General features: G+C 36.2%; 2 protein-coding genes across 3 annotated transcripts in view; one reads left to right on the forward strand and one right to left on the reverse strand.

The window, feature by feature from the left end:
* Positions 1 to 389: 389 nt before the first annotated feature.
* On the reverse strand, positions 390 to 7375 carry FBXO48 (F-box protein 48). The gene is made up of 3 exons (XM_045548878.1): positions 7305 to 7375; positions 1173 to 1517; positions 390 to 698 (listed from the first exon to the last, which is right to left on the reverse strand). The coding sequence occupies exons 2-3, from the start codon at positions 1479 to 1481 to the stop codon at positions 537 to 539; spliced, it is 471 nt and encodes a 156-aa protein (XP_045404834.1). The 5' UTR covers positions 1482 to 1517; positions 7305 to 7375; the 3' UTR covers positions 390 to 536.
* A 235-nt stretch (positions 7376 to 7610) lies between these two features.
* Positions 7611 to 25451, forward strand: part of APLF (aprataxin and PNKP like factor) — a 69458-nt gene continuing 51617 nt past the window's right edge. Inside the window, exons 1-3 of one of the 2 annotated variants that reach the window (XM_045549760.1) lie at positions 7611 to 7886; positions 16816 to 16887; positions 24798 to 24970. In XM_045549760.1, the coding sequence (XP_045405716.1) occupies positions 7791 to 7886; positions 16816 to 16887; positions 24798 to 24970 (341 nt within the window). In that variant the 5' untranslated portion in view covers positions 7611 to 7790. The remainder of the gene's footprint in view (positions 7887 to 16815; positions 16888 to 24797; positions 24971 to 25451) is intronic. The other variant, XM_045549759.1, reaches the window with a different exon arrangement.

Below are 25451 nucleotides of genomic sequence, written 5' to 3' on the forward strand. Positions count from 1 at the left end.
GCTCTTAGTGTATCTGTCACCAGAATAGTACATGGCATCCCCAGAGGTAGATTTTTATCCCTAAGTGGCTCCCAACCTACCCCCTTCTTAGTTTTCAATATCCATTACACCACTTTATGACCATATATACCCTTTGTGTAGCTCCCACTTATAAGTGAGAACATGCGGTAACTGTTGTTCCATTCCAGAGATACGTCATTTAGAATTATGGTCTCTAGTTTCATCCAAGTTGCTGCAAAAGACTTTATTTCATTCCTTTTTATGCGTGAGTGTTACTCCATGGTGTCTATATACCACATTTACTTATCTACTCCTTAGTTGATGGGCACTTAGGTTGATTCCATATATTTGCAATTGTGAATCGTGCTGCGATAAACATTCGGGTCCAGGTGCTTTCTTTGTAAAATGACCTCTTTTCCTTTGGGTAGATGCCAGTAGTGGGATTGCTGGATTGAATTGTATCATTTGAGTTACTGTTTCAATTGCACATGGGAGGTGCTCAAAATCACAAAAGTTACTGTTTGTGATTTTTCTGCTTATCTTTCCAGTTCTGCTTCTAAAATTTCTCCCCATGTATCTGCATCCATTGGGTACATAATTTTTTCTGGTAGGCTAGTGGGAGAACGTATGTTGCTGTATCTGCCACTTAGCCATTCATGTTTCACTTTACTCTTCCAGTAATTCCTCTCCAGTGTTACCTGAAAGAGGTAAATCATCCTCATTAAAAAAGATTGTAGTGGGTGGTTGGTTAGTGAGTTTGTTTAAAACTAGAGAAGATGATTGATAGGGCTAAAAAGAAGATTAAGTATTTACATTGATATACACATATATTAATAAATTTGTGTGCGTATGTATATGTGTATGTATACAGAGTGAGCCACGGAGTTCACTGAGGATCGTGGACAAAGTGCAGTGAAAAGAAGTAGTCAATTTCTTAAGAGGAAAGTTCCTGAATTTAGAATTTTAAAAACGCAAAAGGATGAATGATAGTGTGGAAACAGCATGGTTAGCAGGAAAAGACTAATAACTGAACTTTATTTCCAACAGTCAACATGCTCTGCAGGTTCTTCTGCATATGCAATCCTATCCCCTCCAAGCAGAAGTTAGAATTGGCTCAAATCTGCTATCACAGCACCATCAGAAACACTGCAGACAGCAAAGATTAAACTTACCCTCCAGGAATAACCGCTTTCTAGATCGTCATCTATTTCTCTTGGGCACACAGCTCTTACAGTCAAGCACTGAGGTTTCCATAAGGAGGAGTCACTGTTTTTTATTACATTATTCCAGCTCGTGCATGTCAATGAAGCCCTGCACAAACTCTGAATGTCTAGCAGACTGAAAATTCGTAAAGTGACTTCTAGAGGCAGCATTTCAACAAAGTTGTTTTGACTCTCGTTTTTTTTCCTCTTAGCATCCACAGAGTTGAATTCTATGTCAGAAACTCTTGAATTATTGTTCTTCTTGGAGTTTTTCTGCATAACTTGATGTTTTAGTAAATTATCCTCATATGTAATCTAAAAGGCAAAGTTTAAACATACTCAGTTTTTTCAAATCAGGCAATAAATCCTACTGAGTCAAATATTTTTGAGGTATGATTTAAAGAACTTTAACTTATTTGACTTTAGTTTCTTAATCTGTAAAATGAGCCAATGCTGCTCCTTTCTTACAAGGATTAACAGGGCTGATGTATAAAACGTCTAGCTCTGCTACACCTGAATTGTACATGGGAGGTGCTCAACACATGGTATTTCTCTTCTTTTTAAATGTTGTTAGCAAATGGATTTGTTTCTAAGCATTTTGGGGTTTTCCCCCCAAAGAACATTATCTAAAAAGAGAAATGATTCTCTATATCAGACCATATTTATTGAGTTTAGTAGTAGCAATGACTACTGTGTGAACACATTCAAGTATTTATTGAAAGTACTTTTGAAAATGTGTATGAGTCAATCCTATTAAACTTCTGAATGCTTGTTATCTGCAGGAACTGAAGCCTTGTCCTTAAGTGCTTCATCTGCAATTTGTGACTTAATCATAAAGCTGCTGGACTTTTAATTGTTTACATAAAAATTGTTTATCTACTTGTACTTAAGGGGTAGGTGCTCACATTTGACACAAACACTACCTGAAATAGACAAGAGGATAAGATATGGGTTATGACACAAAGTCTCAAATACTAAATTCGATTATAAGATTAGTGTTTTAGAAATGGCCCCTTGAAGTTATCCTACATGCATAGTTAATTTTGAGCCACGGATAACAGTCACAAAGGCCATCAAGCAACAGTTAGTAACAACTATAAACAATGATTATAACTCAGCTAAGTATGGCATGTGACCCAAGATTTAAAGCCCAGTTTCAGTTAATTTACCTAAGGTAAATTGTGTGGGCTTTCAAAATCAGTGGAAAGCATGGCTGGGTACATCACCACCCTTGAGCTACTTTTACATATAAAGACATCTCATATTTACTTAAAATCACTTTATTCCATTTTGCACTTCCTTTTATAACAGGGGTTGGCTGTACAGGAGGAGTTTAAGATACAGCTAAATACTTTTATATATATATATATGTATATATATATATATATATATATATGATTTTTTTTATTTTTATTTTTTTTTATTTCAGCTCATCATGGGGGTACATAAGTTCAGGTTATATACATTGTCCACGTCCTGCCCACCCCCCTGAGTCAGAGCCTCAAGCATGTCCATTCTCCACACAGTGTGCCTGGCACTCATCATGTAGTCATACCTCCATCCCCTCCCCCCATCCCCCACCTCCCTGAGTCAGCACCTTCAAGCATAACTATTCCCCAGACGGTGCACAACGCACTCATCATGTAGGCGTACACCCATCCCCTCCCCCCACCCCCCGTCCGTCTCAGTCTGATATCCAATTGGTATCCTTCCCCGATGTGCATTTAGGTGATGATCAGGGAAACCAATTTTCTGGTGAGTACATGTGATGCTTGTTTTTCCATTCTTTGGATACTTCACTTAATATAATGGGTTCCAATTCTCTCCAGGAGAACCAAAGAGATGTCGTATCACCGTTATTTCTTATAGCTGAGTAATACTCCATGGTATACATATACCACAGTTTACTAATCCATTCGTGGATTGATGGGCATTTGGGTTGTTTCCACATCTTTGCAATTGTGAATTGTGCTGCTATAAACATTCAGGTACAGGTGTCTTTGTTATAGAATGACTTTTGTTCTTCTGGGTAGATGCCCAATAATGGGATTGCTGGATCGAATGGTGTGCACCCAGATTCATAAAGCAAACTCTACTTGATTTGAACAAAATGATAGATAACAGGACTTTGATAGTCGGAGACTTTAACACACCACTGACAGTACAGGACAGATCCTCCAAACAAAAAATAAACAAAGAAACAAAGGACTTAAACAGAATGCTAGAACAAATGGGCCTGACTGACATCTACAGGACATTCTACCCAAAATCCACTGAATATACTTTCTTCTCATCAGCCCATGGGACATTCTCCAAGACTGACCATATCCTAGGACATAAAGCATGTCTTAAAAAATTTAAAAAAATAGAAATTATACCATGCATCTTCTCAGATCACAGTGGAATAAAAGTAATAATGAACCCTAACAGAAATTCTCATTCCTACTCAAAGTCATGGAAGCTAAATAACCTTTTCCTGAACAATTATTTTATAAATGAAGAAATCAAGACAGAAATCAAAAGATTCTTTGAATTAAACGACAATGGAGACACAACTTATCAAAATCTGTGGGACACAGCTAAAGCAGTCCTGAGAGGAAAATTTATTTCCATAAATGCCTATATCAAAAAGACAGAAAACTTACAAATAGACAATCTAATGAATAGAGTCAAAGAGCTGGAGAAGGAAGAACAGACCGACCCCAAACCCAGCAGAAGGAGAGAAATTATTAAGATCAAATCAGAACTGAATGAAAAGGACAACAAACCAACCATAAGGGAGATTAATAAATCAAAAAGTTGGTTCTTTGAAAACATAAACAAGATTCACACACCTCTGGCTAGGCTAACCAAGAGCAGAAAAGAAAAAACTCTAATAACCTCCATCAGGAACATGAAAGGAGAAATCACGACCGATGCCACAGAGATACATGACGTCATCTATGAATTTTACAAAAATCTTTATGCACACAAATTGGAAAATGAGGAGGAAATGGACAAATTTTTAGAAACACTCATCCTTCCCAGGCTCAACCAGGAAGAAATAGAATTCCTGAATAGACCAATATCTAGATCTGAAATCGAAACAGCAATAAAAAGCCTTCCCAAAAACAAAAGCCCTGGACCAGATGGGTTCACACCTGAATTTTACCATACCTACAAAGAAGAACTGGTGCCCATCCTACATAAACTATTCTCAAATATCGAGAAGGATGGAATTCTCCCCAACACATTTTACCAAGCCAACATAATTTTGATACCAAAACCAGGAAAGGATGCAACAAAAAAAGAAAGCTACAAACCAATATCCCTTACGAATACAGATGCAAAAATTCTCAATAAAATCCTAGCAAATCGAATCCAAGTGCTTATCAAAAAAATAATCCATCACAACCAAGTGGGCTTCATCCCAGAGATGCAGGGATGGTTTAACATACGCAAATCTATAAATGTAATTCACCACATAAATAGAAGCAAAAATAAAGATGATATGATCCTCTCAATAGATACAGAAAAAGCATTTGACAAAATTCAATACGCTTTTATGATAAGAGCACTTAACAAAATAGGCATAGACGGGGCCTATCTAAAAATGATACGAGCCATATATGACAAACCCACAGCCAACATCATACTGAATGGGAAAAAAACTGAAAGCATTCCCACCTCGAACTGGAACCAGACAAGGCTGCCCACTGTTCCCATTACTTTTCAACATAGTATTGGAAGTCCTTGCGACAGCTATCAGGCAAGAGAGCAGAATCAACGGAAACCAAATAGGGAAAGAAGAGATCAAACTCTCACTCTTTGCTGATGATATGATGTTATATATAGAAAACCCCAAGGATTCAACCAAGAGACTCCTGGAATTGATCAATGAATTCAGTAAAGTATCAATACACACAAATCAGAGGCATTCACATATGCCAATAACAGTCAAATGGGGAACCAAATTAAGGACTCAATACTCTTCAAAATAGCAACAAAGAAAATAAAATACCTAGGAATATATTTAACTAAGGAGGTAAAGGACCTCTATAGCGAGAACTACGAAACACTGAGGAAGGAAATCGCAGAACATGTAAATAGGTGGAAAACCATACCATGCTCATGGGTCAGAAGAATCAACATTGTTAAAATGACTATACTGCCCAAAGTTATCTACAGATTCAATGCAATCCCTATTAAATTACCAACATCATTTTTCACAGATATAGAAAGAATAATTTTACGCTTTGTGTGGAACCAGAGAAGACCCGGTTTAGCAAAAGCAATTTTAAGCAACAAAAACAAAATGGGAGGTATTAATTTGCCAGACTTCAAACTATACTACAAAGCTGTGATTATTAAAACTGCTTGGTATTGGGACAAGTGCAGGGACACAAACCAATGGAACAGAACAGAAAATCCAAATATAAAACCATCCTTATATAGCCATCTAATCTTTGACAAAGCAGACAAAAACATACTCTGGGGAAAAGATTCCTTATTTAATAAATGGTGCTGGGAAAACTGGATAGCCACATGTAGAAGACTAAAACAGGACCCACAGCTTTCACCTCTCACAAAAATCAAATCACGGTGGATAACAGACTTAAATCTTAGGTGGGAAACTATTAGAATTCTAGAAGAAAATGTAGGAAAGACTCTCACAGACATTGGTCTAGGCAAACAATTTATGAAGAAAACCCCTAAGGCAATCAGCAACAACAAAAATAAACGAATGGGACCTGATTAAATTAAAAAGCTTCTGCACAGCCAAAGAAACAGTCACGAAAATAAACAGACAGCCTACAGAATGGGAAAAATTTTTCGCATACTACACATCAGATAAAAGACTGATAACAAGAATCTATTTAGAACTCAGGAAAATCAACAAGAAAAAATCAAACAACCCTATCAAAAAGTGGGCAAAGGACATGAATAGAAATTTTTCAAAAGAAGATATAAGAATGGCTAACAAACATATGAAAAAATTCTCAACATCCCTAATTATCAGGGAAATGCAAATGAAAACCACAATGAGATATCACTTAACTCCAGTGAGAATGGCCTTTATCAAAAAGTCCCAAAACAACACATGTTGGCGTGGATGCGGAGAGACAGGAACACTCATACACTGCTGGTGGGACTGCAAACTAGTGCAACCCCTGTGGAAAGCATTATGGAGATACCTTAAACAGATTCAAGTAAATACTTCTTTTACTCAGCTAATAACAATTCCCTTTTCTAGATGTGCTACCCAGCCATATGTTTCTGGATTTGCCAAGACCATGGTGGCTCCCATTCATTAGGTTGCTTTTGATCCAAATGAGCTGTGGTGGTTTGCATTGTAATGCTTATGTTCAACAGAGGATTTCCTCTTGAGGGTTTGGGGAAGTAAGAAAGTAAACTAGTAAAAACAAAAGTACGAAGTCAAGAGCAAGTTTTCCCCACATACATTGGCTCCTCCCACCGTCGATAAAAAACAAACCAAAGCCAAACCACTATGTTATTAGGAGAATGTGACAGTGTATTCAATGTTTGCTACTTCTCCCAGGATCTCACTGGTGGAATAAAATTCTTCATCCCGTTACAGGAATTCCACAGGAGGCAAATGAAGGCTTTTGAATTTAACAGGAGATATCCTGGGGAGGTTCTTAGAATTTCACTAGGAATCTTGCTTCTAAGTCCAGTTTTGTCTGGGTGCCTGAAAACTACCCCTCTTCTGCCCTTTCTCCTTTATGAATCGAGTTGTGCTGAATTACTCTCCAGTCAGGTAAGAGCTCGTCCCCCTTTCAACTGTTACTGGGAGAGAGGGATCAATCGGGAGGCAAAGCCGTGAGGGGGACGGGGAGACCCCACCCCGTCTGGAGCCCGCAGATCGCGGGTACCTACCCCGCGTCCCGTCTGAACCACCCTCCTAGTTTGCCCCACTCAGGCTGCAGATGCTTTAGTCCCTAGGACACGAGGCAGTGACAAGTAAACAACAATGACAACCGTCAGCACTGACTGTCACCGCGGCTCCAGGCTGCTGAGTGGAGGCTGTGCTTGCGCCCAGGGCGCGCCCGCGAGCTAGCGGACGCTGACAACGACACCTGCGGAAAGGGAAGACCCTCCTACCTAGTGGGCCGGCCGCGATGGCTTTTCCTTTCGCTATTTAAATCCTTCGAAATTCGAATCCTTGCGCACAGTTCTTCCCCGCCCCACAGAAACTCTAGCCCCGCCTTGCTGACGCGCACTCGCGCAGCCGCAGGGGCGCACTGCCTTCTGGGATCGGTAGTTTCTCCTGGGCAGCTCCGCTCGGGAAAGGAGGGGAAGGAAGGCGCCAGGGACTACAAGGTCCGGCGTCCCCCAAAGAGGGTGGGCGGGGAGATGGGGTCGGGGAGGGGTTTAAACAATAACTTTGAGGCGGCGTGATGGGGGAATCCCCGACTGCGTCACTGGGCTGGGTAGAGGGGCGGTTCTCCGGGGGCCAGGACTGGGCACTGCCGAGAGGAGTCCTCGCTGTCCGCTTCCCCCGTGTTTTTCCCGGGGCCTGGGCAAGCTCCACGCGTGTCTGTGGAAGGCGGAAACGGCTGCCGTCTCCCGCGCAGTTCTTCGCCCGCGATGTTCGGGGGCTTCGAGCTGCAGCCGCAGGACGGGGGCCCCCGGGTGGCCCTGGCGCCCGGGGAGACCGTGATCGGCCGCGGGCCGCTGCTAGGAGTAAGTGTGGGAGGGGGCTCGGCGGACCCCGAGAGCCACAGGGAGGTCGTTGCTGACTCCTGAGGCCCTGGGCTGATTCCCCACCACGCAGTCCGGCCTGTCTGGATTTTAGAAGTTTGAGGCAGCACGTTTCTCAGTCAACTTTAATCAACTCACAACCATTTCTTTATGTTGCCTTTAAAAAACACTGTATTCTCGTCGTCATCTTATTTAGGGGTTGGCAAACTAGGACCCAGAGGCCAAATCCAGCCTGATTTTGTATGGATTCATGAACTAACAATGATTCTTAAATTTTAAAATGTAAAATGTAAACAAACAAAAAACCTATTAGCTTTTCAGTCAGAATAGTTACTCCAAGGGTCCAGGAAACTGCGTCTCGTTTAAAGCCTAAAACATTTACAGTACTGTCCGGCCCTTTACAGAAAAAGTGTGCCAGCCAGTGAACTTCTCTCCTCTAGGCTAATTTCTTTTAAACTCTGGCCTCCTTTGCGGGGCTGTGTGAGCCTTACTTTTATTGTAATACGCTCTTTTAGTCATATTAGTAGTTACCCCTTAAGTCGTGTCTGTGGTCTTCCATTCATTGATGTAAGGAGACTTTATGTTTATCAACTTCTTTAATCCTTTCAGAACCCTATGAACCAGGTGTTTTTATTAACCTCATTGTTCAGGTGAAAAAATTGAGCCACAGATCTGTTTTCTTAGAGGTTACACAAAAGCTTGTGGACTCATTGTTGCCACTAAACTAAATATTCTCTACTCTGGGAGGTTCAGGAGTTAGAAAATTTGCATATTGCATGCCTGAATCCTATGGATCTCTTCCTAAATGCATCTATTTTTTTTTCTTCTTAACATTCAGCGTTTCTTGTTTAGTGCCCATTTTGTGCAGGACAGTTTGCAGATCCTAGCCCTGTGGGGCATACAAAGATGAATAAGACATGGGCCCCTGTAGAAGTTTCCCTTGGGACTGGAGTAACAGACTCATGTCAGTGAGCTAACACAAGGCGTAAGGAGTGTGGACTGTTATCCCGGTTAACATCCAGTGTTTAAATGGGATCAATGGTATTAGCCTTAGGAGCCTTCTGGGAGCAGGAAAAGGAATGGTAATTTAAGGTTGTCCTGTGGAAGTAGATTCTAAAGGGTTGGGTGTATGTATATATACATGTATGTGTAGTAAGGTTATTGGGAAAGTAGAAGTTCACGTGCTGTTTATTTTTTTACTGGGGAAGTGATTATTTAAATGTTTACATAATATCTTGTTACTTTTCTCCATAGTTTATTAGTTTATGCAAACATTTGAAATAACTGCCTGGGAGGTTTTATTTTCTTTTTTCTTTTAAATATGTAGGTTAGAAACTATTATTAATAGAATATGTGCTTCATCTAGTAATTGTATATCTGGTAACTAAGGACTTTTTGACTTGCTTAAGAAATTGTGTCACCAGTAGAGTACTGTGGGTCTGGTTAAAAGACAAGCGAATTTTGGGCCTGTGTTTTATAAACATGTGATAGGTTGCAGACCCTTTCAATGTTTGTAGCTTGTTCTTTGTGTTTTAGGCTTGCTAATGTGAGATGAGCCTATTTGGTTTCTGTTTTTTAAAATGGTAAGGAATAGAAAGTTGGTCAACTACCTGGTCAGGATTTTGCTTTTACTTTTTAAATAAGTATTCACTGATGAGATTCTGTTGCCAAGTTTGGCAGATATCAGAGTGGTTATGAATGACATCCTAAATGCATTGAAGGAAAAATTTGAAGAACAAACAAACCACTTTGTGGCTTGTTAGATTTTGAAGCTGACAGATGCACTTGTTTCTTCTCTGCAGTGGTTAAAACACAATATAAGGGCTAATGTTTTAAACAACAGCAATTCCATTCAGTATATATATATTTTTTTTTGTAATGTGAGAGAGCAAAGACTTAGTTGTAAGTGGGAAAACTCAGGAAGTTCACTGTAAATTTGTATATATCTGAAATGGTTAATATTAATAAGAATGATTTTTGAACTCTCTTACTTAACTGGCTATGTTATTCTGAGACAAGTTTCACAAACTTTAATGGCTACACAAGGATAAAGGTTTGTAATTCTAATGTGTAAACCAGTCTTGGTAATATTAATAATTTGACAATGCAAATGTCTTTATATCTTTACAGTGGTAGGAGAACACAGCAGAGAGGAAAACTGCCACTTAGAGCAGAGCATAGTGAAATTTAATCTTTCTTGTGTCCTATACTTTCATGTGAGTCATCAGAGAACCCCAGGTCTTTGTTTACTAGGTTTTAATTCTGTTTTATGATTGGCATCAATTAAAAGGTTTTATAACAGGATGAAGCTCCGGAGAACTATCCTGGATAACAGTAACCAGTCCCAAAGGTTACATATTATATGATTCCATTTATATAACATTATTGAAATGCCAAAATTATAAAAATGGAGAATAGGTTAGTGGTTGCCAAGGGTTAAAGAAATGGGCAGGAAGCATAAGGGAATTGGATATGGCTATAAAATTGCAACATGAACGTGAGGGATTCTTGTGATGATGGAAATATTCTGTATCTAGACTGTATCAATATCAGTATCCTTGTTTGATATATTGTACTGTAATTTTGTAAGATGTTACCATTGGGGGAAACTGGGTAAATGGCACAAGAGATCTTTTTGTATAATATCTTTCAACTATATATAAATCTACAATTATCTTGAATAAAAAATTTAATTTAAAAAGGTTTTGTAGGCCAGGCATGGTGGCTCACACCTGTAATCCTAGCACTCTGGGAGGCCAAGGCGGGAGGATTGCTTGAGCTCAGGAGTTCGAGACCAGCCTTAGCAAGAGTGAGACTCCATCTCTACTAAAAATGGAAAAAAATTAGCGGGGTGTGGTGGCGCGCGCCTGTAGTCCCAGCTACTCAGGAGGCTGAGACAGGAGGATCACCTGAGCCCAGGAGTTTGAGGTTGCAGTGAGCTATGATGATGCCACTGCACTCTAGCTGGAGTGACAGAGCAAGACTCTGTCTCAAAAACAAAACAAAACAAAACAAAAAATTTTGCAGTACAGCATCTCAAGCAACAGAGTACTGTTAGGCCAAATTATTCACTTCATGGTTTTGCTTTAATTAAAGCTGATTATACTCTTAAATGAAATCTGTTTCCGATTTCAAATTTGTCTTAAATCTGTTTTGACAGCAGAGATTTTTGAGACACATTTCTTTATGATCTATTTTCCTCCAAGGAATAGGATAGCATCAGGTATTTACTGAGACATTCTCAATGCAGATGTAATTGAATCGACTGATTTGCTTAAAAAGATAAGTGGCCCTGGTTAGGGGACAGGGAAGGTCATGGGCTTCAGTATAGACTCTTCAGGTGGCATCAGTTCATCACTTCCAAGAATATTGTAAGTGTTCCACAACATTTACACAAAGTATCCACTCTATGACCTGGCAACCCTGTACTGTAACTTCTTGTTGCGGAATCCTACTGGCTGTCCTGGCATGCTTTTCCTACTTGGTCCAACACTGTTTCTTCCCAGCCACCTCTTTTATTTCTAGGTTTGCCCTTCCCTCCTTTAATTATTTCGCCTAGTACCAATGCCTGGCACATAGTAGGCCCTCAACACATGATATCTTCCTTCAACTTCTACATTTTAGCCTCTCATTCACTTTGCCCTCAAAAAAAGCTTAATTGTGACTTACTTAGATGTGAAAAAGGATATCACCAAGTTTTGAAGTGAATTTAAACATAGTAAAGAAGCAGTGTTACCAGTTGCTTCAGCTTAAAGAGCAACATTCATAATGAATTGGATATTAACATTTTTCCTATTTTGTTGATTGATAATTTACCAAATTCGGAAAATGGTTGATAAATGCACAAGGGCCGTCCGGAAAGTATCCAGCCATGTAACGTGAGAAATTATATTACCAGTGGCTGGATACTTTCTGGACAGCCCTCGTATACTATGGTTGGATGGGAGGGAGTATAGAAGAAGGGAAGGTGAAGGAGAAGCAAGCCCTTGCTCTCAAGAAACATATAGTTAAATAGGTGTGAGAGACGTATAAGCAAGTAACTAAACAGGGTTAGAACCTCAAATGGGGACACTGGAACCAGGCAGGCACTTTGAGTGAGTGAAGTGGGAGGGAGTAAAAGAACAACACAAGGATAATGATAAATGACAATAATTCTGCCTCAGTTTGGGAAGGCCACAAGGAGAGGGATCTCCAAAGCAGTTCCTGCTACTTGCTCCTGTTCCCATCTTGTAACGGTATGATATTTTTTCCAGAGCAGTAGGAAATATGGATTTTTAGATATAATCCCTGATTTTTAAAAGGTCACATTGAATGAAAACTTTTGTTTCAATACCATGAGCCAAAAGGAATGATGTTACATGGTACAGGGCGATATATGAAGGAACCCACAGTGAAGATGAGGGATCAGGAAAAGCTTCTTGAACTTGGTGGCATATCAAGCTAGACTTTGAAGTGTCAGGACAGTTAGAATTTTGATAGATGGAGAGTGGGTGGGAGGTAGGGAAGGGCCCTTCAGGCTAAATGAATGTATGGTTTAAGGCTCTAAAGTTCCAAGTGTATGGTATATTGGATAGTTGGGTAAGTACTGATGAATCTTGTAGGATAATCACATTACATCAATGATCCCATTTAACTTTTACAAATACTGCTTTTTTGTATATTAGTTTTTTAAAATAAATTTTATTGAGCAGTTTTAGGTTTACAGAAATACTGTAGAAAGTACAGAGTATTCCCATATATCCCCTGCCCTCACACATGCACAACCTTCCCTCCTATCAACGTCCGACACCAATGTGGTGGTATGTTTGTCACAATTGATGAATCCACACTGACACATCATTATCACCCAAACTCCATAGTTTACACTAGGGTTAACTCTTGGTATTGTACATTCAATGGGTTTTGACAAATGTATAATAACAGATATCCATTATTGCAGCATCATACAGAATAGTTCCACTGCCCTAAAAATCTCCTGAGTCTATTTATCCCTCCCTCCACCGAACCCCTGGCAGCCATAAACTTTTTACCATCTCCATAGTTTTGCCTTTTACAGAATGCTATAGAGTTGGAATCATGTAGTATGTAGCCTTGTCAGATTTCACTTATTAATATGCATTTAAAGTTCCTTCATGCCTTTTCATGGCGTGATAGCTCATTTCTTTTTGGTGATGAGTAATATTCCATTGTCTGGATGAACTACAGTTTATCCATTTACCTACCAAAGGCCATCTTGGTTGCTTCTGATTTTTGGCAATTATGGATAATGCTGCTATAAACATTCATGTGCAAGTTTTGGGTGGATATGAGTTTTCAACTCATTTGGGTAAATACTAAGGAGCACAGTTGCTGGATTGTATATTAAAAGTGTTTAGTTTTGTAAGAAAATGCCAAACTGTCTTCCAAAGTGGCTGTACTATTTGCATTCCCACCAGCAATGAATGAGAATTCTTGTTGCTGGCCACCTTGTCAGAATTTGTTGTTATCACTGTTGTGGATTTTGGCCACTGTAATAGATGCGTAATGAATCACTTTTCATGTATATATTCTGAGTGGAAAAAAAATACAGCAATTAACAGAGAAGACTTCTGTGACAAAATGTGTGGGATTTCTCCCCACCAATAAGCAAGCAATCAGTTCTGTAGTAGAGTGGGTGTCCTCTAACTCAATTCACTTCTGAAATTATCTACCTGGAGACAGCTTCAGATCCCCCAAGTTAAGGGCTCAGTCCCCAAGACTTCCTCCCACTTCTGATGCCAACTGCAAGCCCCAGGTTGTTTTACCTGTGCTTCTGACTGACCTGCTATAAGTCAGGGATCCTATGGCCCCCTCTTTGGGTTTGATTAATTTGTTAGAGCAGCTCACAGAACTCAGGGAAATACCTATACTTGCTGGTTTATTATAAGGAATGTTACAAAGAATACAGATGAGATGCACAGGATGAGATATGGGAAGGGGTGCAGAGCTTCTGTGCCCTCCCCAGTTGTGCCAACCTCCAGGAACCTCTGCGTGTTCAGTTATTTGAAAGCTCTCCTAACCTTGACCCTTTTGGGTTCTTATGGAGGCATCATTACATAGTCATGATTGATTAAACCATTGGCCATTGGTGATCAACTTAACCTTCGGCTCTTCTTCCCTCCCTGGAGGTTGGGAGGTGGGGCTGAAAATTCCAACCCTCACATATTAATTAATTTAATAAGAATGTATTGGATATTCACTCTGCACAAGGGGCAGTGATAGGCTGTTAAATAAAGCAGGTCTTTGGATCTTTAGGATAATCTATATGTTACCTCTTCCTCACCCCTCCTCCATACCCCTATCCTGAAATTAAAATATTTTAATGATAATTTATTAAACTTTTAAGATTCCCATTGAGAAAGCATAAATGATTATCATGCAGCTTGTTCTATTTAGAGGTTTGGTTTAAAGGGGCCTTATAACTAAATGTCTGAATGATGTTAATTTCAAAGATGCTTTAAAGCACTTTTTTTTGTATTCTAGAGATTTGCAGTTTATAATGAAAGTACACTGTCATGAAATCATTTGTCCACTAGGGGTCACATTATACTTTTGTATTCCTTTAAATATCTTTGTCTTTGTACTGTCAGTGAAGCCTACTCCAAAGAAAGATGGGAGATAGGAAAAGTCCATTACTGCTTCCTGCAAAAATATAGTTTAAAAAAGGAAAGAAAGAAACCTAAACTGGACTGTTATAGTAACTATCATACATCATGGTTTTATATTTGACAGCTTATTACTCTGTTTGTTAGAAAATTGGTTTGTATTATTGAGGTAACAATGAGATTTTGATATGCAAGTTAGAAATAGGAACTTCTTACTCCTGGCCACAGAATAATTTGAACTTCTTGAAATTATTTTTGAATGATCACATGTAGGTGAAGTCATGCATGAGTGTTTTTCTCATGTGTGTTATCTATTTTTATAAATAAGAGTGGATTTGGAGTACTGCCTACCTGAAGAATGACCTGCTCAAGTGTCTTAGTCTGTTTTGTGTTGCTGTAAAGGAATAACTGAGACTGGGTAATTTATACAGAAAAAAAAGTTTATGTGGCTCACAATTCTGCTGGCTGGAAGATTGGGCATCTGGCGAAAGCCTCAGGTTGCAGCAAAGGAGAGCTGCAGAGATGACATGGTGAGAGAGGAAGTGAGAGAGAGAGAGAGAGAGAGAGAGAGAGAGGAGGTGCCAGGTCTGTTTAACAACCAGCTCTGGTGGGACTAATGAGAGTGAGAACTCACTCACCCTCCTACCCAGGGAAGGCATGATTAATCTATTCGTGAGGGATCTACCCCCCGTTACCCAAATGCCTCCCTTTAGGCCCCATCTCCAGCATAAGGGATCAAATTTTAACAAGAGATTTGGGGGATAAACATCCAAACTATAGCACCAAGTTACTTGAATTCTCTAGGCTTTCTATTTTTATTTTTAAATATGTAAAGTATGAATAATAGCTGTGACAGTGTTACGGTGAGTCTTAACGTTTAAATGAAAGTTCTATGCAAATGATAAACTGAGTTATCAGATACCTGCCATTGTTAAGGTACATTCTGGGAAAAATAAAGGAATCTTTAAATTTCTACCCTTTTTCTGATAGAAAAGATTATTAGTTTATATTTACTTCTCTGAAGTAGCCATTGTATTTTATAATAGTATTATATATATAATGTGTGTGTATATATATAGTAGTATATAGTATAGTATAGTAGTATAAGATATAGTATAGTATCATTTAAATAATAGACGTATTTTAAATGAACTATCTTTAATATATTTTATTTTAGCAAATGTTCTAAAAATTAACTTTAGTTTGTGAAAAATTCACTTATGTGGTACTCATTCTGATGCTTGATGTTACTATTTGTACATAGTCACAGCCCTATGTGTGTAACTGCTATCTGGTTAAAAAAAATGAGTACTGATTCCTGGCAGTTTCACATTTTTGCGGAACTAATGGATTTAATTGAATTTATGTGTTACCATGGTCTGTTTTTCCTGATAATTTTAGTCCTGATGTGGATAATGACAGAATTCAAATGTTAGATACTAAGGTAACCAAGAGATGGGTGAGGTAATTATGGTGTTAAGTGAAATTGGTGCCTAACATGCTTTCATTATGTATAAGCTGCAAATAAAAAAGGTAATATTAGCTATTGTGTTTACAGTGAAAAGAGGAAGGGTTGATTAGCATTTTCAGTGTTTAAAGTACAAATAATTTTTGAACTTTGGAATGCAGCAAAGATTGCGAGCATATATAGAACACCATTGGCTTAAAACAGGAAGCAAATATTTAAAAAATGCTAATTTCTTCTTCACTGTAAATATTTGGTTTTCACTATTCCCTCTCCTGCCTTCCTGATCTCTTAACTGCTACTGATGGCCTCAGAGCATAAATGTGCAGTTCTGCCTGATCTGGGCCTGCCTGACCTCAAAGCCTGTATAGTCAGACTGTTTATATTTACCAGACTACCTCCTTTTAGGACCTTCATCATTATAACATACTGTATATTTCTTGTATTTGAAATGTTTCATGATAAGTACTTAAGATGTAGATATTCTCTCATTTTTTGAATATTATTGGTAAAAATCCCCAGTAGATGTCTGTTATGAATGGAAACTATTATGTAAGGTTTTGGGATCTATTAGATCCTAAGCTTGAGTCTTGGCTCTGTCATTTACTCTTCCATGACTTTGGGCAGGTCTCTGAATCTCTGAGTTTCATTATCTGTTAAAGGAAGACAATTATTTCAATATACAGTTGTTGAATGAATGATACATTTAATAAATAGCCTGCTGATTTCAGAAACATTGCTAAGGGCTTTGTTTGCTTGTTTGTTTTGTTGTTTTTTAAGGAGGTGGTTATGCTTGAAATTTAAATTTTTTTTTCCTCTGTAGATAACAGACAAGAGAGTATCCAGAAGACATGCCATTCTTGAGGTGGTGGGTGGTCAGCTTCGAATCAAACCGGTAAATATGTTATTAATGATTTATTTTAACTGCATATCTCTCACCCTTTGGGTTCCTGATTGGAGGTGCTTATTTTCTCAGGTTATGGAAATAGGGAATTAATGTCAGAGTATATCCTTCTCATTGCCAGAAGATAATTAGGAGGCAAAGATCTAAACTATTAAAGCTGCATCTTCTCATGGGACAATGCTACATTTACACAGTCAGAATTTTTTATTTTTTTTTTAGAGACAGGGTCTCACTCTGTTGCCTAGGCTGAGGTGCAGTGGTATGATCCTAGCATACTCAAACTCCTTGGCTAAAGCCAAGCAATTCTCCCATTTCAGCCTCCTGAGTAGGTGAAACTACAGGCATGTACCACCACACTTGCCTAATTTAAAAAAAATTTTTGTAGAGATGGGGTCTTGCTATTTTGCCCTGGCTGGTCTTGAGCTCCTGGCCTCAAGTGATCCCCCCACCTTGCTTGGGACCCTGTAATCCCAAAGTGTTGAGATTATAGGCATGAGCCACCATTTCTGGCCATTAGTTGCAATTTTAATGAAAGATGAATGCTAGTTTACGTATATATTATGATTTTGTTTATAACTAGATGTTCCAAATAAGACCCCATAAGAAAGCCCATAATTATGTAATGGTTGGTTGGTTGAGGTGGGGTAAGGAGCACAGTTGCTGAAATGTTATAGGATTGTATTTTTACAAATTTATATATCTCTGTATGTGGAGTTGAATATTTCTAAAATTTAGACCTTGTTCAACTTTAGAGTTTTAAAAATAATTTTAATTTGAAAATTTATGTTGAGGGCTAGACTTTTTGAATTGTGTGCTTCATAGTTTACTGATGCAGAATTACTGATGATTTGCAGGGACAGCTAGTTTCCAGGAATATAGTCTGTAATTACTCCCTTTCATTTGCAGAATCTATTGTATAGGAGAATGAAATGTGTGTGTGAGGGTCCATTTATTTTAGACTAGATGGTGTGGTGGTAAACTTATCATTATGGAATTAAATTCATAAATTTATAACATTTTTAAATCGATTTGTATTTTCATCTTTTATGTACAGCTGCCTGTCATGTTCTTTTCTTTACACAGAGAGTACTTCCTTTTGTTACCCTATGTTAAATTATTCCTAGATTTGAAAAGCATCTTTTTAATTGTACTGGGAAATTTTTTGACTAAGCTGAATTCACTCTGCCTTAACCTTGAATAAATAATTTTTAAAAAGGTTTGTGTCTCATTCTTACTCTACATTGTCTTAGTGTTAATATCTGTAGTCAGCACTCCTGTGGGAACCCTTGTATTTATCATTAAGTTATTCATCTCTGGATCCTTTCCAACTTTCTTATTCTTCTTAGATGAGACTTACTGCATGATAAACTTGAGTAGAGGAACTCTGACAAATCTTTGTATCCCTAGTGTTTAACATGATGCCTAGCACATAGTAGATAATTAATATTTGTGGAATGCATGAGTATATGTTATGGTGGGGACTATAGGTAGCATTTCTAGGCCTGGCGACATCATGGATTTTGACAAAAGTATGTTATTTTCTAGTAGTGAATTTCTAACACCATTCTAATGAACTACCATGGCCTAAAATAAAAAAGGTTTTTGCTGTTGTTACTAAACACATTAAGGGAAAGAATATAGGGATCTCTAAATTCTTATCCACCTTTTCTGATAAGAATGTATTATTATTAATAGTTTAGATTTACTTTTTGCAAAATAGCAATTATGGCTATTAATACACCTGGTTCCTCAAGTGAAAGATCAGACTTTCTATAAGATTTAGATTCACTCCTCTTTAATTCACGTTAATGAAAAGAGGAACTCATAGTACTTATTTTTTGATAGGTATATCATTTAACTAGTCTTTGATGATTGAATTTCTAGTTTGTTTTTTTTTAAATACCAGAGCAGAGAATTTCAGCTCCTGAGTAGGTTTATAGACATTTGTGGATTTGTATTGTTAATATTCAAATCCTGCTGATAACTATGTATGCGGATATCACAGAAAATAATGAATAATACTTTTTACTCCACTTATAAATGCAACTGGATTAATTCCTGTAACTCTTATTGTTTTTGCAGCTTTGCTTTTGCTCCAAGTGATATCTGAAAAATTTATAGTAGCAGAATATTTGTAAATAGTGAAATGATCCATTTTAAGAAATCAGCACATTTATTTGTGAGCAAGTTAATCAACTGAATTGTGAACAACTGAATAAATATCAGGTTTTCTCTTCATACACTTTATTTACTCAATGCTAAGAAGAAGGCCTTATAACAAAATTCACATGGCATTAAATTTTTATATATAAAAAATAGGCCGTTAGAAAAACATCATATTTACTAATGCATGAATATTTTAAACTTATTTGCATTTTTTCTCAGTGTTAATCAAGGACATTTATACTTAAAAACTAGAATGTTTTCCAAATTAGCTTAATAAATGTGCTTAGTTGGAGTTGTGTATATCCTTGGATGAAAAGTATTCAGATAGATTTTGTACTTCTGTGGCTACTGAGAAGTGTACTAGTAATATAAAATAAATATGCCTAAACTAAAGGTGATTTTATTAATGAAAAATGCTCTCATTGAGTTAAATTTTATCCAGTATGTAGTGGGCCAAATTTCCATGTGGGATTTTAGTAATGTTCAGTGAAAAGAAAGTTCCTTTTTGAAAATACTCTTCCTCTTTCTGGATCTTTAATTAGACAGAACTCAGATCATAAAACAATTGTGTCTAACATTAACAAGTGTCTTTTGTACACCAAACTGTAGTAAATGTGATATTAGAAGCTAGAACAAAAATTCCTCATAAGATTATAGATACAATTATAAAATTTGGAATGATAAAGTGTATTTAAATTATGCCTCTGTTATATTTATCTTTGAAATATTATTTAGTATAATTTTACAAACCGTCTAGTAAATGTGACTTTTATACATGGGAGAAAGGTAAATATTTTGTACCCTTTTCTTGGTACACTTTTTTTTTGACAATTTAGAATGTCATGGCCTTCTGGATAATGTCTAATCTTGCATAGTCAGCAAGTTGTAGAATGAGAATTAGAACTCAGATTCTTTGAACCCTGTGCAGTAATTTTTCTTCATTATATTATGTTTCCCACGTGAGGATTCTCTTGTCATTTGGTGTTCTCTTGTTTAAAAAAAAAAACTTTTTGAAGTTAAAACTAATTGATGATTTATCTTAATAAGAAGTTTTAGTGCTTTCAGTTGAATAAAATTTTAGAACTGAAAACAACTTTCGATTCAGACTTATGTATATAGAAATTTGATTTGGGCCAAGGCAGGTGTTGCATATCAGTGGGGAAGAGGACTTTTTATTAATAAATGGTACTGGGACAGTTTGTTATGTGTTTGGAAAAAAATTAGACCTTTACTGCAAACCATACCCAAAAATCTATTCCAGGTGGATTAAATGTGAAAGTCTAAACTATGAAACTGTTAAAATAAAGGAAAAAAACCCTTTTGACTCTAGAATTGAGAAGGGTTTTTAAATAGAATATAATGTACAGAAACCATAAAAGAAAGATTGAAAAATGCCAATTACATTAAAATTAGGAAGCTTCGTTTGTCAAGACACTGTAGTGAAAATGAAAAATACAACAGGTACAAAATATTTAAAACACATGTTATTGACAGAGCAGTGATATCCAGACTATATAACAAATGCCTTTAATCCATGAGAAAAAGGTAAATAATCCAACAGAAAAATGGGTGAAGACTTGAGTTGCATATTACAAAAGTAGAAACCTGACTGTCTAATAAACATGAAAAGCTGCTAAACCTCCTTATTAAGTGGAGAAATGCAAGTGAAACCACAATGAGATACCATTTGATACCCAACAGATTGGCAAAAATGAAAAAGTCTAGCAATTTACAATATTGGTGAGGATATAGAACAACTGGAATGGTTATAAACTGCAGGTGGGAGCTTAGGTGGTACAGCCACCTTGGAAAATAGGTCAACATCATTTCTTCAAGATGAAGACGTGTTCACTACAAGCTCCTTACACACATGTGCACTAAGAGGTAGATGAAAGAAACTGCATAGCAATATTGTATAGCAAAACTGTATAGCAAAAATACTAGAAGCAACATAAATTTCCGTGAACAGTAGAACTGATAAATATACTGTAATATATTTAAATATACCACAGCAGTCAAGGTAAATAAATTAGAGTGAAAACATGAAAAACATGGATTAAAATTTAGAACATAATATCGAATGATAAAATCAGGCATTGGAAAAATATATATACTATGAATACATTTATATAAAATTTGAAGTCCTACAAAATAAGCAATATATTTAGGGTCATAAACAAAAGTAGTACAATTATAGAGAAAAGCAAGGAGCGATAAACAAAAATCAAGATAATTATTACCTTGAGGGAATTGAAAAGAGAATAGGATAGGGAAAGGTTCACAAGGGACCTTGAAGGAAATGGTAAAATTCGTGTTCTTAAATGGAGTGGTGAGGCCACACATAATGCCTTACATGTACTATTATGTCTTTAAAAAATTATTACGACACATTTACGACATGAAGGTATAAAGGATAAGACAATATACTGCAGTTACTTCTGTAATGCCAAATTACCAAACACTGGAAGACCTGAAAAAGCGTATTTATTTTTAAGGAAATGTACAACTATAGTACTAGAATTTGATTATTATTTTAGAAAAGTAATTGAATTTTGAATTTTATCCCAAGAATTATGTTTATATTATGCTACTTGAAGGAAAGCTGCATCTTGGTCTTGGCTATATATATATATATATATATATATATATATATATGTGTGTGTGTGTGTGTGTGTGTGTATGTATATGTCTTTTGATCTATGTAATGCTTGATTTCTTATTTATTAAAATATTAATATAGTTTCAATAAAATGCCTGTTCTCTCTTGAAATAGATTTATTTGTTCAACTACTTATTGTAGATAAAAGATACAACTTAGAGAAATTTAGAGAAGTTCTAAAACTGACTTTAATTGTTAATGGAAGTTTTAAGATCTTGAAAATGAGAATGAGATTGACAGGTGACTTCTATTTCATTCATTTTATCTTAAATATGTGCTAAATGTGTGTTAAATATCATTTATCATCTGTTCCCTGATTTGTCACAAATTCTTTGATCTGATAAAGCAAGTTATATATACAACTATAATAAAATGTTGAGAGAGAAATTTTAGTTAAGAAAACTTTATAATATTATATAAATGAATATAGCAAATGTTTTGTTATGATGTTCCTTTCTGTATGCTGTATACTCCAAATTATGTTTAAGTGAATAAATGTTTTCTGCTTTCCTTTAATTTGGAAATCAAACCTACCACCAAATAAAAAGATAGCTTTGACAATGGTAGTTGAATGCAGTTAGGGCAATTACTAATTTATACTTTTGAATTGCATGAATTTCTGCCTTTTTTCCCCTCTAATATTTCTCCTTTAAAAAATGCTCTAGCTCTTCAGCAGTTCTTGGAAATAGTACATGAGGAGATAATGCTAGCTCATGAGGAGATGATGTTAGCTTTTTTATGTGTCATTTAAACTTAATCTACAGTCTGGTATCAGCAGGGAGAAAAGGCATTATAAAGGCGAACTGATGATGTTCTATATAAATGACTGTGTTGCCAGTGATTGGTTATATCCTCAGGGTGGATTCATAGCTGCCAGTGCTTTTATTTCATTTTAATAAAATCTTACTCATTTTGGTTCTTGGATGATTGGGACAGTAACTCTATAGCTACATATAAATTCTAGATTTCTTTTTGTTTGGTATTGATCCTCAAAATATATACCTTTGAGTTTGTTGTGTTCTTTTCTGTTTCACAGAATTTCTGAGTTGCTATTGTTTTTATTCACATGAAATTATGAATGTACTTGGAAAATATCTGGAAAATACTATAATAGCCTTTAGCCTCTCCTCAACTGATTTTTTTTTGAAAAAAGCTTTCCAAATTGAAAAAAAAACACCACTGAAAATAAAGGTACCTTTTTTGGGTACACATCAATCTTACTTTAATATTTAATAACTCTAAGAGAAAGCTATAGAAAATTGATTTGTATTTTAGTTCCATTTCATCAGGGATAGTGCATCCTTTGCACCACTTCTAAAGTTATAGCACACCTAAGTTTGCATTTATAATCCCAAGGATATGTTAAAAGAAAGGCACACAACAATAATATGTCTCTCATATAGGTAGCTTATATTGTTTAAATCACTGTGGGTTTGGGTTTGCTATTATTTTTGTCTGTCCTTGTCTACTGTTAGAATCAAAGTTAAACTTGTCTCATTGAAGGAACTGGGGATCTTTCCATCTTTTTCTGGTCACAAGAAGAGGTTGGATATTCAGAAAGATCTTTAAATCCACTTAGGTCTGGTTTTGGGAAGAGTTGGAAAGGTTTTAAATTATTGATTGCATTTTGAAATATAGGTCCAATCTGATCTCCTTTTATAATTAAGTACTTTCAAATAAACCACATATACATACACATAACCATATTTTTTTAAAAAAAAGTCAGTTTGGTGTTATTAGTTAATTGTCAATTCTGGCCATATTTACAAATGTATTGGTATAAAGTATTCACAGTATTCTGTTATTTTTCAAATGTTTTGTTTTTTATGTAACTATGTCATTGTTTTCATTTCAGATTTTTTTATGTGTATGTCTTCTCCCTTTTTGCTAGACTTTTGTCTACTTTATAACTTTTTAAAAATTACCTTTTGGACTTCTAGTACATGTACCATTTTAGTTGGAGTACATATAGTTTGATTTTTTAACTTATTCGATAAGTAGTATATGTTTAGGTTTAAGTTGAAGGATCAAACATTAGACTTTCTTAGCATGTAATTTTTGCTTTTAGTTCTGGGATCTCTTGTATGGACAGTTTTAGGAAAAGGGAAAGATGATCATGGACCACAGTCATCGGTTCCCTTTCTTTGTGGCTGGATTTGCTAACTGCCCAATGTTTAACCACCTATAATTTAAATATTAAATGATTTCAGCTGAGGAAAAAGTACTCTTCTTTCTTATATGTCTTAGTTGGTTTTGTGCTGCTGTAACAGATTGCCTGAAATTGGGTAATTTATAATGAACGGACATTTATTTGGCTAACGGTTCTGGAAGCTGGGAAGTCTAAGATCAGGGAGCCATATCTGGTGAGGGCCTTCCTGCTGCATCATAACATGACAGAAGTCATCACATGATGAGAGAGCACATGTAAGAGGGTGTGCAAGAGATGGCTGAAACTGCATTTATAACAAACCCATTCTTAAGATAACAAACCCACTCCCGAGATAATGAACCTACTTTCATAATAACATTAATCTATTTATGAGAACCAATCCCTTATGGCCCCATCACCTCTTATATGTCCCACCTCTCAACACTGTTGAATTGGGGATTAAGTTTCTAACACATGAATGTTTGGGGGACACATTCAAACCATATCTCCATAGTGTCTTATTTTTTAATTGTAGTAAATTATTAGGAGAAAATAAGTGGCAAAGAACCTAGTCATTATCAGGGGGTTAGTGCATTTTGGATATAAAAGATGGGGGATTCAGCTTCTATACTGAGAATTATTTTTAATGTTTCTCTTTCCAATGTCCGGTTGTCTCTATTAAGCAAATAGAAGAAATCTTTTAACTAGGTAATTGATAACTCTGTTTTTATCTTTGATTCCTGAAGAAATGGAAGGTATATTACAACTTTTTTCCTCTTTTATATATGAAAAATAATTATGGTACTTATATAAGTGCCAGGTTTATTAAACTTAACTTGTTTTGATACCAAAATTCATATTTAGTTGTATTTTATCATAATTTTGAGATATAACATTACTGTACTATATTCTTTCTTTATTTGATAGATACACACAAATCCATGTTTTTATCAGTCTTCTGAGAAGAGCCAGCTTTTACCACTGAAGACAAATCAATGGCGCTGGTTGAATCCTGGAGATAGTTTTTCTTTGTTAGTTGACAAATACATTTTCCGTGTTTTGTCTACACACTCTGAAATGGACATGGAACGTACCTTAAGGTAAGATTGTCTGATGAAATGAGAGTAAGTGATGATTTTTATAATCTAATTCCTTAGCCATCACAAATGCATGTGTGTGTGTGTTTTTCTAGAAAATATTTGACTTTGGAAACTTATTATTCCTCAGTAGTGATTGCTCCCATATATGGTGTCTTTTACCATTTTATTTGAAATGTATTTCCCATCTAACAGTAACCAAGATAGTTAATTTGAAATTGAGTACATTTTCTTCATTTTTTTTGGCTTTTTAAATTTTATTAAGGTATTAATTTCTGACTTAAAATATATTTATATAACTCCTCTTTCTTATAAAATAGCAGAAAATATAGAATAGAAAAACTGAGGAAATGAGGTATTAGAATAAACATACTGTTATCTGAGGTATGGTTAAAATTCATACACTAGTTTTTTGAGTTAGTCCTTAGGAGGTCATTTGGCTTTGTTAGATTTTAAATTATAGAATGGGTAAACTAGACCTGTA

This window comes from Lemur catta, chromosome 4 (genome assembly GCF_020740605.2).
Source record: "Lemur catta isolate mLemCat1 chromosome 4, mLemCat1.pri, whole genome shotgun sequence".
Taxonomy (NCBI): domain Eukaryota; kingdom Metazoa; phylum Chordata; class Mammalia; order Primates; family Lemuridae; genus Lemur; species Lemur catta.

Bases quoted from the DNA above. Each gene is read 5' to 3' on its own strand.
- FBXO48 (XM_045548878.1), bottom strand. From the start codon at position 1,481: ATGCAGAAAAACTCCAAGAAGAACAATAATTCAAGAGTTTCTGACATA. The intron at 699-1,172 runs GTAAGTTTAATC...TACCTCTTTCAG, and splicing joins AAAGCGGTTATTCCTGGAGG to GTAACACTGGAGAGGAATTA.